Genomic DNA, 15,107 nt, shown 5'->3' with positions numbered 1-15,107 from the left:
CACACACACACACACACACACGTTTTCCCCAGGGGCAGAGTGACACACACACACACACGTTCTCCCCAGGGGCATAGTGACACACACACACACACACACACACACACACACACACACACACACGTTCTCCCCAGGGGCAGAGTGACACACACACACACACGTTCTCCCCAGGGGCATAGTGACACACACACACACACACACACACACACACACACACACACACACACACGTTCTCCCCAGGGGCATAGTGACACACACACACGTTCTCCCCAGGGGTATCGTGGAGGAGCCAGCCAGCGCGGCGGAGGCCGGCCGGCCCTCGGTGATGCTGGAGAAGTTCTCCTCCGCCTCCAAGATGCAGCCGCAGTCCTCCGGCTCGCTGCGCTCCAACGCCGGCATAGAGAAGGGCAAGGAGGTCGCCGCCCGGCTCAACATCCGCCGCATCCACAGCCAGCTGAGAGGCCTGGACTCCACAGGTTAGGGTTAGGGTTATGGACTCCACAGGTTAGGGTTATGGACTCCACAGGTTAGGGTTAGGGTTATGGACTCCACAGGTTAGGGTTATGGACTCCACAGGTTAGGGTTATGGACTCCACAGGTTAGGGTTATGGACTCCACAGGTTAGGGTTAGGGTTATGGACTCCACAGGTTAGGGTTAGGGACTCCACAGGTTAGGGTTAGGGACTCCACAGGTTAGGGTTATGGACTCCACAGGTTAGGGTTATGGACTCCACAGGTTAGGGTTAGGGTTATGGACTCCACAGGTTAGGGTTATGGACTCCACAGGTTAGGGTTATGGACTCCACAGGTTAGGGTTATGGACTCCACAGGTTAGGGTTATGGACTCCACAGGTTAGGGTTATGGACTCCACAGGTTAGGGTTATGGACTCCACAGGTTAGGGTTATGGACTCCACAGGTTAGGGTTATGGACTCCACAGGTTAGGGTTATGGACTCCACAGGTTAGGGTTATGGACTCCACAGGTTAGGGTTATGGACTCCACAGGTTAGGGTTATGGACTCCACAGGTTAGGGTTAGGGACTCCACAGGTTAGGGTTATGGACTCCACAGGTTAGGGTTATGGACTCCACAGGTTAGGGTTATGGACTCCACAGGTTAGGGTTAGGGTTATGGACTCCACAGGTTAGGGTTATGGACTCCACAGGTTAGGGTTATGGGCTCCACAGGTTAGGGTTATGGACTCCACAGGTTAGGGTTATGGACTCCACAGGTTAGGGTTATGGACTCCACAGGTTAGGGTTAGGGACTCCACAGGTTAGGGTTATGGACTCCACAGGTTAGGGTTATGGACTCCACAGGTTAGGGTTAGGGTTATGGACTCCACAGGTTAGGGTTATGGACTCCACAGGTGGGGGGAGATATCCTGTTGCTTTACGACCTTGTAGTTGTTGTTACCTGTGTCTCAAACTAACTAAGAGAAAAGACTTTTTTTAGTGACGCTGTTATTAAGGGAATTGATTTTGTAAGGGGTGGAAACCCATTTCAGAATGAGTGACACTTATCAAATACCTTACTTAGACAGAGCTCTGAAAAAAACTAAACTCCACTACCACCCCCCACCCCCCACCCCCGTTGACGAAACGCAGGCTGGGCTAAGCCCTCCGATGTTTCAAGATCCTAACAAGGCCTCTAGTTGTAACTCCTCTGTGTAACAAGGCCTCTAGTTGTAACTCCTCTGTGTAACAAGGCCTCTAGTTGTAACTCCTGTGTTTGGCCCTCCAGACATCGGTACGTGTGCCATCACGGCCATCCCGTTTGAGAAGTCCAAGGTTCTGTTCAGCCTGGAGGAGATGGAGGAGTTCTCCCTGGTGGACGAGACGGAGGCGTCAGACCCGGGCCGCTGCGCCACCTCCTGTCTGGAGAAGTGGGGCTGGATCATGTTCGAGTGTGGCATCGAGAACCTCACCGTCAAAGGTGAGAGCCCCCTTAAACACACACTTTTCAAGGAAGAAGTGAACTCAAACACACACACACACACACACCTATATCTGGCAGCCCTATTGAGTCACCAGTGCAAAACCTCCAATGACATCTCTTCAATGACTGACTTGAAAACATCTGGACTTGTACTGTGTCTGTGTCTGTGTCTGTGTCTGTGTCTGTGTCTGTGTCTGTGTCTGTGTGTGTGTGTGTGTGTGTGTGTGTGTGTGTGTGTGTGTGTGCGCGTGCAGGGGGCCGGCAGTCAGGTGCAGTGCTGTACAGTGCGTTTGGTGTGATGGGGAGGGGTGAGGGCGGGGTGAAGGCGGGCATGTGCAAGTCCAACGGCTCGTCAGGCTCTCAGACGGGCAGCGGCTACAGCACCGACGTCTCAGACGACAACCTGCCCCCCGACGCCGCCAGCCCCTCCTCCCACCTCAACGCCAACTCAGACTCTGACGACCAGGTAACGCCCGACACGCTGCTTTCTAAAATGGGTTTTTAGGGTATTTTTGCTTTAACACTAGAACCGCAATGTGAGGAAAGAAAAATGTGGTTTTTTTAATCTTTGCACTCAATCAAATTTCAGGACCCTCCTTTCATGACTTTTCCTAGATATGTGCGTTCTACCACCCAGTATCCTTACATTTTCAATATCGCATCAGGATAAGCTAGTATAAAGCTATTTTGCTATTTTTCTGTGTAGGAAGCAGGCAAATGTACAAGCGGCCAACTAGTGGTCGTTGTGTGTAAATAGCAGCTTGAGCATTGTAAAGAGGGTTAGCTCTTTTCGTAGGTTAAAAAAGGCACGGCTGTTCTAGTGTTAATGGGTTAGAGACAGTAGAGATTGACAGGAAGGATGGGTGAGAGAGAGAGGAGGGATGACATGCAGGATATGACCTTAGTGTGCTGCTTCCCCGGTGGATACTTTCTGTCTGTGGTTTCAAAGCAACGAAGGGATAATGGATATTTGGAAGGATTTCTGTCATATCTTGCATTTGAGGGCATTTGATTTCACCCCCCCCCCCCATGGACACTCAATCAAGAACATTAAGCTACATCCAGCTCTACACCTGCTATGCTATACGTAATATATTTGTATGTTCTGTCAAACACAATCGTCTGCAGTTGCAATGTGCCTTTAACCCAGCCCCAAACCTGTATCCTGTTTCTATAAGACGTTGTTTCTCCCGCAGGATGAAGGGGTGGAGTCTGACGACCTGAAGAAGGACCTCCCCCTCCTGCCACCCCCCCCTGACTCCAGCAGCATGAAGCTGACCATCAAGGAGATCTGGTTCAGCTTCGCCGCCCCCACCAACGTGCGCTCCCCCTCCCAGGCCTCCAGGTACGTCACATCTACACCATCAACTTATTACCTATGAAGCCCTAGTCGGTAGGCCTTAATAGGTAATAATACCTGTATATAGGTATACCTAGAAATACAGAGCAAGTACACCTGCTGCCCTTCCCTTCTTTCCCAAACCACTGATTTGACATCATACTGTCATGGCTGACCTCCCTTAAGTGTTAACCACTGCATAAAACGGAAAGCAGAAGCTAACAAGTCTATGGGTTTATTGTTCAAAACAAGAAGTGCAATGCAAAAATACATTTATGCGGTCTATTTATGTGTCGGCCATCCAGATCTTAAATGGGCCACAATAATGGGCAGTCAACGCATGGACAATTTTTAATCATTTTTAAATGTTTTTCTTGCTCCATTTCTCCTAGAAGGTTTAGGCGGGGTTAGGGTTAGGCCGCCCTAAGCCTTTTCAATGCAGTCACTGTTTCACCCCAAGGAACGTTTGGTTTTCTGTCTCCAGGCAGCTGAACCTCCTCAGCACGGCAACCCCCGCCATCGGAGCCTGGCTGGTCCCCATCGACCAGCTGAAGTCTTCCCTGCGGAAGCTGGACATGGAGGGCACTCTGCGGGTGTGTGCGGTCATGGGCTGCATCATGACTGAAGCCCTGGAGGTCAGTGTTGGAACTACACCTCCAGCCAGGTTCTCAAGGCCTCCTGTGAATAACCCTAACCCTCCTGTGAAGGCAGGTCTGGAATGTCCAGGTTAATGGATCTGTTGGATCAGACCAATGGTGTGACAATCTCTTGATTTATTGATCTCCAGTAGGGTGCAAACATATGGGCACCCCTGGTTTAAATGTCTGTTACAATTAATCTCCAAGTGATTTCCAAGTTTCATTTTTTAACTGTTAAACCGCGGTGGCTGTTAAAAACCATGGGTGGCCGCGGTGGCTGTTAAAAACCATGGGTTCCTCTAAACAGACAAGGATGTCAGAATCAAGATGCACTTCCACTATCAAGGAGAAGTCAACAAAAAACTCTTGCAACGTTTCAAGCTACCCATTTCCACTGTCAGAAACATCATCAGAAAATGGAAAATGAATGGAACAATTGAAGTCAAGGCAGATCTGGACGACCAAGGACATTTTCAGATAGAATTGCCTGAGATCTGGTGAGAAATGCTCAGAAGAACCCACACATCACTGCAAAAGAGCTGCAAAAAAGAGTAGCAGACACCGGTCTAGTTTTTCACAGAACAACAATACAGCGTACCTTAAACAACAAAGAGCTACATGGCAGAGTTGCCAGAAAGAAGCCTTTCCTACGACCTCAACACAAAATTAAGCGTCTGAAGGATGCAAAAGATAACCTTGAGAAACCTGAAGCCTATTGGAACAATGTGCTTTGGACTGACAAAACCCTAACCCTAACTTCTTGGCCACAACCAAAGTTGTACAAAAAACATTTGTAGAGAAGAACACTGTGTCAACTGTTAAGCATGGAGGTGGATCCATTATGGTTTGGGGTTGTGTAGCAGCTGGGGGCACAGGCGATATTGTGCGGGTGGAAGGAAGAATGGATTCCACCAAATATCAAGACATTCTAGAGGCTAATGTTCAGGCTAAGGTCAGTCCAGAAATTGAAGTTGAACAGAGGTTGGGTATTCCAGCAAGACAGTGACCCGAAGCATACCTCAAAATCAACCATGAAGTACCTCCAGGAAAGACGGATGAAGGTTTTGGAACGGCCATCAGTCCCCAGACTTGAATATTATTGAAGATCTGTGGAGAGATCTCAAACATGCCGTGCATGCAAGAAGGCCGGAGATTATTTCTGAGCTAGAGGTGTTCTGCCAGGAAGAATGGGGAAAATTCCAAAAACAAGAAGTGAAAGACTCTTAGCTGGCTACATGAAGTGAAGTGTTTGCAAACTGTTATAGTTGCCTGAGGAGGAGTTACAAAGTACTAGCTGACAGGGTTCCCAAACCTTTGCAGAAGGCCTTTTTCCTTGTTTTATTCTTTTTCAAACTGTAAACAGTTTAACTTTGTACCATTTAGAGGTTTGCTACTTTTCACTCAGATATTAACCCCACTGTAGCTACCAATCAGGATAACTTTGATTATGTCAGAGATATTGTGATTTGTCATATAATCTATTATTTATATTATATAATCTATTCATTGAAGATAGTGGTTAGGTCAAAGGCCTGTTGAACATTGGGGGTATGGTGTCGCAGTGCCCACACCCGCCTCATCGACTCGCCTATAAACGAAGCCTTGCGCATTGTGACAGGATGCCTGCGTCCTACCCCCGTGGACAACCTTCCCATCCTAGCAGGCATCCAGCCCGCAGGCCTCCGCCGCATGGGAGCCACAGCACGTCTCGCCTGCCGGGCCGTGGAGCTTAATAACCATCTGCTCCATGATAGGCTCACTATAACAGCGGAGCCCTCCCGGCGTCTCAAGTCGAGACACCCATTTGTGCCTGCCGCACAGGATCTCAGGCAGCAATGCAGAGATCTCAACATCAGTGCGGCAGGATGGGCGGATTATATGTGGCGCGCGGAGTGGGAGGCTAACACCTCCAAACTCCGCGACCACATCCCAGTCGCCGGCGCTGAGCCCCTCGGGATGGACTTGCCAAGGCTATCCTGGGTGAGGCTCAATCGTCTCCGGACCGGCGTCGGGCGTTTCCGCTCATCAATGCACAGATGGGGCTTGGCCCCAAATGCGTCGTGCGAGTGTGGCGCAGAGGACCAAACCGCAGACCATATTATCCTGGATTGCCCGGTGTACCACCCACCCAACGGGATGCATGGTCTGTCGGTATTAGATGACGAGACGATGACGTGGCTTCTGGAGGGGTGTCCAGAAATATAGCCCGGGTGAGCCCCTCAACCAGGTCTCGGGGTGGTAAAAGGGTAGCCCCTCGGCCCCGAGCCTGGTGGAGTGGAGAGGAAAAACAACTACCCATACGCCGAAGAACATTGGGGGTCACCAGAACCAGAGTTTCCATTTCTAAACAAAAACGTTTTTTCTTCATTCAGTCGATTTCAGAGAAGCTGAAGGGAGTGATTTACCTGATACTAGAACACATCTGTTACTTCGTCTTCTCCTTCTGTACAGAAAAAGAGCATCCACATCCCGTTCCGGAGCAAGTACAACCGGGGGACCAAGCGGGCGCGCTACCTGCACGAGAACCCGTCCTGCCTGCTGTGCAACATCCTCCACCGCTACCTGCAGCAGGCCGACTACTCCGTCATAGAGGAGGCCACCATGGTGAGAGAGAGAGAGAGAGAGAGGCAGGCAGGCACCCCGTTGGAGGGGAGGGTTTGTGTGCACTAAGTCCACCCAACCTTGTTGTGTCCCCAGAATGACGGCCTGCCAGCCTTGGTGACTCTGAAGAAGGGGCTGGTGGCGCTGGCCCGGCAGTGGATGAAGTTCATCGTGGTGACGCAGGGCTTCAAGGCCATCGGCCTGATGAGGCCCAACCAGCTGCCCAAGCCCAAGGAGCCCCAGCAGAACCCCTCTGCCTCGGACCACCAGGGCCTGGACAACGGAGCCGCCATGCAGAGCGACACCAGCGCCGACGGGGCGGAGTTTGAGTTTGACGCAGGTGGGGGTCTGGGTCTGAGGTGGGGGTCTGAGGTGGGGGTCTGGGTCTGATTCAAATTAGGCCAACATTTGTTTGTAGTTAACGTGCAGATGGGCACAGACAGATTTTGTCTTCTATACAGGTACCAGCACAAACAATGGTGTCTGATACGCCCATCCTAAACTAAGTTGTTTACCAAATTTGTGTCCGAATTAGACACGGCAGCTCAAACTAATGTTTTATTCACTTTAAAACCGGACCAAAACAGTGTTCTCCAGCCTCGTTTACCAAGTAGTGAGCAATGTTGCCGGGAGAGGGGAGTTGTTGTCAGCCCAGCCTGCTGTGTGATGCAGCATGTTAGTCCTGTGTGTTACGTGTGACCCACCCTACTCATGTTGTCCCTGTCGTCCAGCCACAGTGAGCGAGCACACCATGCTGCTGGAAGGCGCGTGCAGCCGGCCTCCCCAGGCGGGGGACAAGTCAGGACCCGTCAGCGGCGTGGAGATCATGAGGAAGCTGTCCAAGTCTCACACACACAGTGAATCTGCGCTCAAAATAAAGGTGGGTGTGTGTGTGTGTGTGTTAGTGTGGGAGCAGTGTAGGAGATAGACTTCAGATACCTGCTCCACGTGAATAATGTCAGGAACCGAAGCCTGAGAATTTGACTCTCTTACACTTGTAATGTGACGTAACAATAAAACTTGAGACTTGAAACCTCCGGTTGTGACGGTTCGCCCGTCATCTCTTAGTCTCCGACTGTCGGTGTAGAGAAGCCATATGAAGCAGGCAGTGAGGTGTCCGTTCTTCTTTAACTAACCAGTGAAACATGTGATGTGTTTATGTTCTCCAGGGCTCCCACCCCTACCAGTCCCTGAGTTACACCAGCGGGGACACGGCTGCCGACTCCCCGGCCCACGTCAGCCGCGGGGGGATGCCTGCCAAGGACAGCCCCCGCAAGGAGAGCCTGCTCAGCTACCTGACGGGCAGCTTCCCCAGCCTGCACAACCTGCTGGAGGGCACGCCCCAGAGGAACGAGCCCCCCACTGCTGCCCCCCCCGCCAAGAGCAGCTCCCTCACCCGCACAGGTACGCCACGCCCACAGGTACGCCCACAGGTACGCCACGCCCACAGGTACGCCCACAGGTACGCCACGCCCACAGGTACGCCCACAGGTACGCCCACAGGTACTCCCCCGCCCACAGGTACGCCCACAGGTACTCCCCCGCCCACAGGTACGCCATGCCCACAGGTACGCCCACAGGTACGCCAACAGGTACGCCCACAGGTACTCCCCCGCCCACAGGTACGCCCACAGGTACTCCCCCGCCCACAGGTACGCCCATGACCCTCTGTTACTGTTACTGCATCATGATGAAGGTCTACTTATTCTACTTGCTACGTTACTTATTACTGTTGTGTGTTTTGTGGAGGAACCAAAGCCAACTCTTGTGTAGGGTTACAGTAAGGTTAGGGTTAGGGGTACAGTAAGATGTAAAACTTAGGGTTTGGTGGGGAGAAACAATATGCAGATATTACCAGAAACATAATTACATTTACAAAACATAACATTACAAAAACATAACTAACCCTAATCCCTCAGCTAGACTGTGTTAATGTTCTTGTTGATAAAGTGGTAGCAACGTCTGGCTGACGGGATTCCTTTTTGTTTTCTGTTTAATGCAAATAACCCAAATATAGTGAACGTTAGCAAGCAGTCACAGCTACATAGAATTAGCTTAGATTATGCCCTGGGAATGATTGACCTGTTAAATGTTAACCGGTTAAATGTTTGACTGGTTAAATTGAAATCCCTCACCATTCTTTCCATATAAGAAGAATAAGAAGAATTATTTTATTTTTGTCACTTGTTGGAATTTGGTATGTTTACTCTAGGCCCAGGGTCAGCCCTAGTCAGCTCCCCTGAGCAGTTATGGGTTAAGTGCCTTGCTCAAGGGCACATGCAGCTCCGCAGGGATCAGTCCAGTGACCTTCCGGTTGCTAGCCGGCCTCTCTAGCCTCTAAGCCTCTACCGCCGCCCTACATTGACGTCCCTCGCCGCTCTCTTCGCCTCTGCAGGAAACAGCGGGCCAGACATGCTGACGGAGCACCCGCTGCTGTCCCAGCCCTCCTCCGTCAGCTTCTACAACTGGATGTCCAACGCCGTGGGGAACAGGGCGGGGGGGGTCGCCCAGGAGTCCCCCGCCACCCGCTCTCAGCACAACAGCCTACAGACAGGTGGGGGAGGGGGGGGCAGCCTACAGACAGGTGGGGGGGGGGGTTCTGTTGTGTTTTATTTTTATTTATGTAGAAGCTGATGTTTTGTTTTTTACCGGTTGTTGCTGTTGTTGTATTTGTTATTTGCGTCTGTCCTTTAGTGTCCACTTCTCTCCGTGTTCGACACACACACACACACACACACACACACACACACACACACACACATCCATTTTAAATGGTTCAACTTTCCTGTTTTCCGCATCTCGCTAAAAGTGAGCGGCCGTCTCTCTGCCCCTCAGGGGGGGGGACGTGTAACCTGCCCACCATCCCGTCAGCCTCGGACTTCAACGCCGTGCTGTCCAGCGACCAGAACACTCTGGACGGCACCCAGTCCCAGCACTCCCAGCACTCCCAGCACTCCCAGCACTCCACCAGTCTGGACGAGACGGCAGACGTGGAGGAGGGCAACCAATGCCCCGCCGCCGTGCAGCTGGCAGACGCACAGGTACTCTACCAGCCTAGAGAGAGTCATACAGGTACTCTAACAGCCTAGAGAGTCATACAGGTACTCTAACAGCCTAGAGAGTCATACAGGTACTCTAACAGCCTAGAGAGAGTCACACAGGTACTCTAACAGCCTAGAGAGAGTCATACAGGTACTCTAACAGCCTAGAGAGTCACACAGGTACTCTAACAGCCTAGAGAGAGTCATACAGGTACTCTAACAGCCTAGAGAGAGTCATACAGGTACTCTAACAGCCTAGAGAGAGTCATACAGGTACTCTAACAGCCTAGAGAGTCATACAGGTACTCTAACAGCCTAGAGAGAGTCACACAGGTACTCTAACAGCCTAGAGAGTCATACAGGTACTCTAACAGCCTAGAGAGTCATACAGGTACTCTAACAGCCTAGAGAGAGTCATACAGGTACTCTAACAGCCTAGAGAGAGTCACACAGGTACTCTAACAGCCTAGAGAGTCACACAGGTACTCTAACAGCCTAGAGAGTCATACAGGTACTCTAACAGCCTAGAGAGAGTCATACAGGTACTCTAACAGCCTAGAGAGAGTCATACAGGTACTCTAACAGCCTAGAGAGTCACACAGGTACTCTAACAGCCTAGAGAGTCACACAGGTACTCTAACAGCCTAGAGAGAGTCATACAGGTACTCTAACAGCCTAGAGAGAGTCATACAGGTACTCTAACAGCCTAGAGAGTCATACAGGTACTCTAACAGCCTAGAGAGTCATACAGGTACTCTAACAGCCTAGAGAGTCATACAGGTACTCTAACAGCCTAGAGAGTCATACAGGTACTCTAACAGCCTAGAGAGAGTCACACAGGTACTCTAACAGCCTAGAGAGTCACACAGGTACTCTAACAGCCTAGAGAGAGTCATACAGGTACTCTAACAGCCTAGAGAGTCACACAGGTACTCTAACAGCCTAGAGAGTCACACAGGTACTCTAACAGCCTAGAGAGAGTCACACAGGTACTCTAACAGCCTAGAGAGAGTCATACAGGTACTCTAACAGCCTAGAGAGTCACACAGGTACTCTAACAGCCTAGAGAGAGTCATACAGGTACTCTAACAGCCTAGAGAGTCATACAGGTACTCTAACAGCCTAGAGAGAGTCATACAGGTACTCTAACAGCCTAGAGAGAGTCATACAGGTACTCTAACAGCCTAGAGAGTCATACAGGTACTCTAACAGCCTAGAGAGTCATACAGGTACTCTAACAGCCTAGAGAGAGTCACACAGGTACTCTAACAGCCTAGAGAGTCATACAGGTACTCTAACAGCCTAGAGAGTCATACAGGTACTCTAACAGCCTAGAGAGAGTCATACAGGTACTCTAACAGCCTAGAGAGAGTCATACAGGTACTCTAACAGCCTAGAGTGTCATACAGGTACTCTAACAGCCTAGAGAGAGTCATACAGGTACTCTAACAGCCTAGAGAGTCATACAGGTACTCTAACAGCCTAGAGAGTCATACAGGTACTCTAACAGCCTAGAGAGAGTCACACAGGTACTCTAACAGCCTAGAGAGTCATACAGGTACTCTAACAGCCTAGAGAGAGTCACACAGGTACTCTAACAGCCTAGAGAGAGTCACACAGGTACTCTAACAGCCTAGAGAGAGTCATACAGGTACTCTAACAGCCTAGAGAGAGTCACACAGGTACTCTAACAGCCTAGAGAGTCATACAGGTACTCTAACAGCCTAGAGAGAGTCATACAGGTACTCTAACAGCCTAGAGAGTCACACAGGTACTCTAACAGCCTAGAGAGAGTCACACAGGTACTCTAACAGCCTAGAGAGTCATACAGGTACTCTAACAGCCTAGAGAGAGTCATACAGGTACTCTAACAGCCTAGAGAGTCATACAGGTACTCTAACAGCCTAGAGAGAGTCATACAGGTACTCTAACAGCCTAGAGAGTCATACAGGTACTCTAACAGCCTAGAGAGAGTCATACAGGTACTCTACCAGCCTAGAGTGTCATACAGGTACTCTAACAGCCTAGAGTGTCATAGTGTGTCAAAGTGTGTGTGTGTGTGTGTGTGTGTGTGTGTGTGTGCGTGTGTGCGCGAGTGAGAATAGCAAAGAGGGAGGGTTTGTGATGGTCTTCTCCTGTGTGGCTGTGTGACAGAGAGAGAGAAAGTGTATTGTGAGTTTACTATGCAGGCTGGGAACTGTGTGTGTGTGTGTGTGTTTGTAGTATGTGCGTGTACATTTGCGATGTTGAAACTAGACTGGTAGATCTTGGCAGACTGGCTACTTGAAAAGTAGATCTTGGTTCAAAAAAGTGTGGGCACCCCTGGCCTAGAAAGTCATCATACCCTGGGAACACAGGTACTCTAACAGCCTAGAAAGTCACTCCTATAAAAACTGAGCACTGATGTCTCTCCCTCCCCAGGTTGTGTTCAAGCCTTTGCTGAGTCACACAGGGATCCAGGCCCAGGACACCAACACTCCGTTCAGCTACAAGATGTACTTCGGAGAGCACCTCTCCTTCTCTGGCACGCTGGAGTGTCTCAGGGCAGACATCGTCGACTCGGACACGTCCAAAGAGCGAAAGAACAAAAGATCCAGAAAGTATGATTTTTAAATGGCATGATCAACCAGAGGTGTGAGCCTGTGAGCTGAAGGACAATTTACATTACATTTTTTGTTAGTGACTCTTTCCCACTTCTATCTCTCTCTCTCTCTCTCCCCCTCTCTCTCTCTCTCCCCCTCTCTCTCTCTCTCTCTCTCTCTCTCTCTCTCTCTCTCTCTCTCTCTCTCTCTCTCACCTCCCTCCATAAGGCCTTATAAGGGCATGGTGTACCTCCCCCCTCTGGAGTTCAAGCCGGCCCTCCTGATTGAGACGTTCAGCCTGAACGCCGTGGTGATGGAGAAGTCCACTAGCGCCCCCCAGGGCCCGGAGGCCGCCGCCCCGCTGTCCTTCCATGACCTCAACCGGCGCCACTACAACACCTTCCACTGTGACTTCACCATCTCCTGCCAGGCCATCAGCCAGCGCGTGGACATGGCCCTGGTGCGCCTCATCCACCAGTTCAGCACCATGATCGACGACATCAAGGCCACGCAGACGGACATCAAGCTGAGCCGCTACACCGCCGGCTCGGCCTCGCCCACGCCCACCTTCAAGGCTCGCCCCTACCGCCACTTCCGGTCCTCCGACTTCAGCCGGAGCTCGCGGGGCAGCCTCAACGGCGCTGGGCGGAGCGGGAACGCTCAGAAGAGCAAGCGGGGCGTCGCCGGTGGAGGAGTAGGAGGTGGTGGTGGAGTGGGGATGGGTGGTGGTGCGCCAGCCAACGGACCTCCGTCGTCGGGGTTGGACACCCTGGGCAGGAGAGAACCCCGGGGACGCAGCTCGCTGGGCCGCTCGGAGCGCCGCACCTCCAAGGTATCACATCCCACAGAGACCCAACAACAGTTAGGTATCACATCCCACAGAGACCCAACAACAGTTAGGTATCGCATCCCACAGAGACCCAACAACAGTTAGGTATACGTTGATTTTGTAAGTTTGCACACTGACAAAGAAATGAACGGTCTATAATTTTAACGGTAGGTTTATTTTAACAGTGAGAGACTGAATATCAACAAAAAAATCCAGAAAAAAACATTATTTTTAAGTTATAAATTGATATGCATTTGATCAAGGGAAATAAGTATTTGATCCCCTACCAAAACATGACTTAGTACCTGGTGGAGAAACCCTTGTCGGCAGCACAGAGGTCAGATGCTTCTTGTAGTTGGTCACCAGGTTTGTTCACATCTCAGGAGGGAGTTTGGTCCAGTCCTCTTTGCAGATCCTCTCCAAATCCTTAAGGTTTCGAGGCTGTTGCTTGGCAACTCGAAGCTTCAGCTCCTCCACAGATGTTCTATTGGATTAAAGTCCGGAAACTGGCTAGGCCACTCCATGACCTTAATGTGCTTCTTCTTGAGCCACTCCTTTGTTTATAGATGTTTTATAGACCTTACATTTCTTGAGCCTCTTTCACACATAGTTCCCTGTAATTTCCATGGAATCCCAGCTGTGTCGACCGTTCACACATGAGCCAAATGCCAGTAGATTCCCGTGATGCTCCCTTTCACACGTCGACATTCCGGTTGCGCGATCTACTTGAATCATTGCATTCAATACAACACGCATTCAACTAGATGCAGAACTGGAGCGGGACGGGCGCGTGGGACTGCCATGTACCATATATATCTGCCATATCATACCTCTGTTTAGTATAGAAAAATATAATGATAAATACATGTGGGACGGAGGTATGATATGGCAGATGTGTGGTGTGTGGCGGTCTCGCACGCCCATCTCGTTCCAGCGAGTCAACTCGTATTAGAGTGCTTACCATCACCAAGTTCGCTCGCCAACTAAAGCATTTGATTACCATTGATATAAACATACTATACTAGTCCATAACCACAGTATACATATCACGTGTGTTTATATATTTGATAAGTAAAAGTAAGCTAGCTAAGTAAGTAATCTAGCTAACTATGATTGGAAACGAAGTACTATCGTGTTAGAATGATAGAAGATGTAGTTGTGTTTTCCTGCTGGTCTCCCTGCCTGGGTCTGAACAGACTTTGGGATCAACTAAAAAATGGTGGGATGTAAGGATCTTGTAACTTCGCAAACAATAGCAGCATTTAAATAGTTTAGTTTATGTTCAACTGGAAAAGGTAGTGAGCGCAGATTTTCGTGTTTTGACTTGCTTCATGGGAGTTCATGTCCAGTTGTGGAATTATATTTAGCAGTAGCGATATTTGGAGTCTGGGGCGGTTCTTATCGCTCTGCCCTGCTGGTTGCGCGATGCAGGACAGCTGTGAAAGGAGACTGACCAGGCAATCTTCAGGGTCCATTCAGACATACAGCGACCCTGTAAATTGCATGGAATTATACATGTCTGGACCAGGGTAACTGCCCGAGAGGATTTCCCTGGTCAGTCCCATTCAGACGTCGACCCTGGAAATTGCATGGAATCTACTGGGAAGGCTCGTATGTGTGAAAGGGGCTTTAGTAAGTGGGCAAACTTACAAAATCAGCAGGGGATCAAATACTTTTCCCCCCACTGTATATGTTCAGATTTTGAGTGACAGTGTGAAGAGCTGAACATGGTGATTTAAAATGTGTGTATATCGACTTACAATGGTAGTCTTGACAGCAGTTTACAAAATGTGTGAACATTTTTAAAAAGATAAATGGCACTCTCATTCATTCCTATCGGGCAAAAGTGTCCACAAAAAGTTGAATTGTGGGTAAACCGTTATCCGTAACCTTCCAGAAAGCATGAGCAAATATATATGAACAATAACATATAGTGCTGCTTGCTACAGCAAGCACACTAATAATAAGAATAATTTACTGCATGTTTGGGGAAACTACTGTAGAAATCCTTCTAAATTGAGAAACAATTCAGTTTGTATCCCAGTTGAGGAGCTGGTCTCTGCAAAACAAACTATACTGTACAGTGTCAGTGAGCTGAGAAATGCATGTGCCCTTGAGCAAGGCACTTAACCCCTAAT

At 49.8% G+C, this 15,107-nt stretch overlaps 1 protein-coding gene across 1 annotated transcript in view; it reads left to right on the top strand.

Annotated features, from left to right (window-relative positions):
• kiaa1109 (KIAA1109) overlaps positions 1–15,107 on the top strand; it is a gene marked incomplete at its 5' end in the record, with an annotated part of 198,847 nt that overhangs the window by 64,206 nt on the left and 119,534 nt on the right. The window contains 13 exons of the mRNA XM_080537762.1: positions 274–476; positions 1,745–1,936; positions 2,194–2,405; positions 3,136–3,284; positions 3,763–3,913; positions 6,368–6,520; positions 6,614–6,857; positions 7,249–7,397; positions 7,687–7,921; positions 8,913–9,071; positions 9,353–9,558; positions 11,980–12,158; positions 12,369–12,972. Of these exons, the coding sequence (XP_080393888.1) occupies positions 274–476; positions 1,745–1,936; positions 2,194–2,405; positions 3,136–3,284; positions 3,763–3,913; positions 6,368–6,520; positions 6,614–6,857; positions 7,249–7,397; positions 7,687–7,921; positions 8,913–9,071; positions 9,353–9,558; positions 11,980–12,158; positions 12,369–12,972 (2,836 nt within the window). The remainder of the gene's footprint in view (positions 1–273; positions 477–1,744; positions 1,937–2,193; positions 2,406–3,135; positions 3,285–3,762; positions 3,914–6,367; positions 6,521–6,613; positions 6,858–7,248; positions 7,398–7,686; positions 7,922–8,912; positions 9,072–9,352; positions 9,559–11,979; positions 12,159–12,368; positions 12,973–15,107) is intronic.

This window comes from Nansenia antarctica (assembly GCF_963989245.1).
Source record: "Nansenia antarctica genome assembly, chromosome: 8".
In the NCBI taxonomy this organism is placed as follows: domain Eukaryota; kingdom Metazoa; phylum Chordata; class Actinopteri; order Argentiniformes; family Microstomatidae; genus Nansenia; species Nansenia antarctica.
This window is presented reverse-complemented; position numbering and strand designations above follow the sequence as displayed.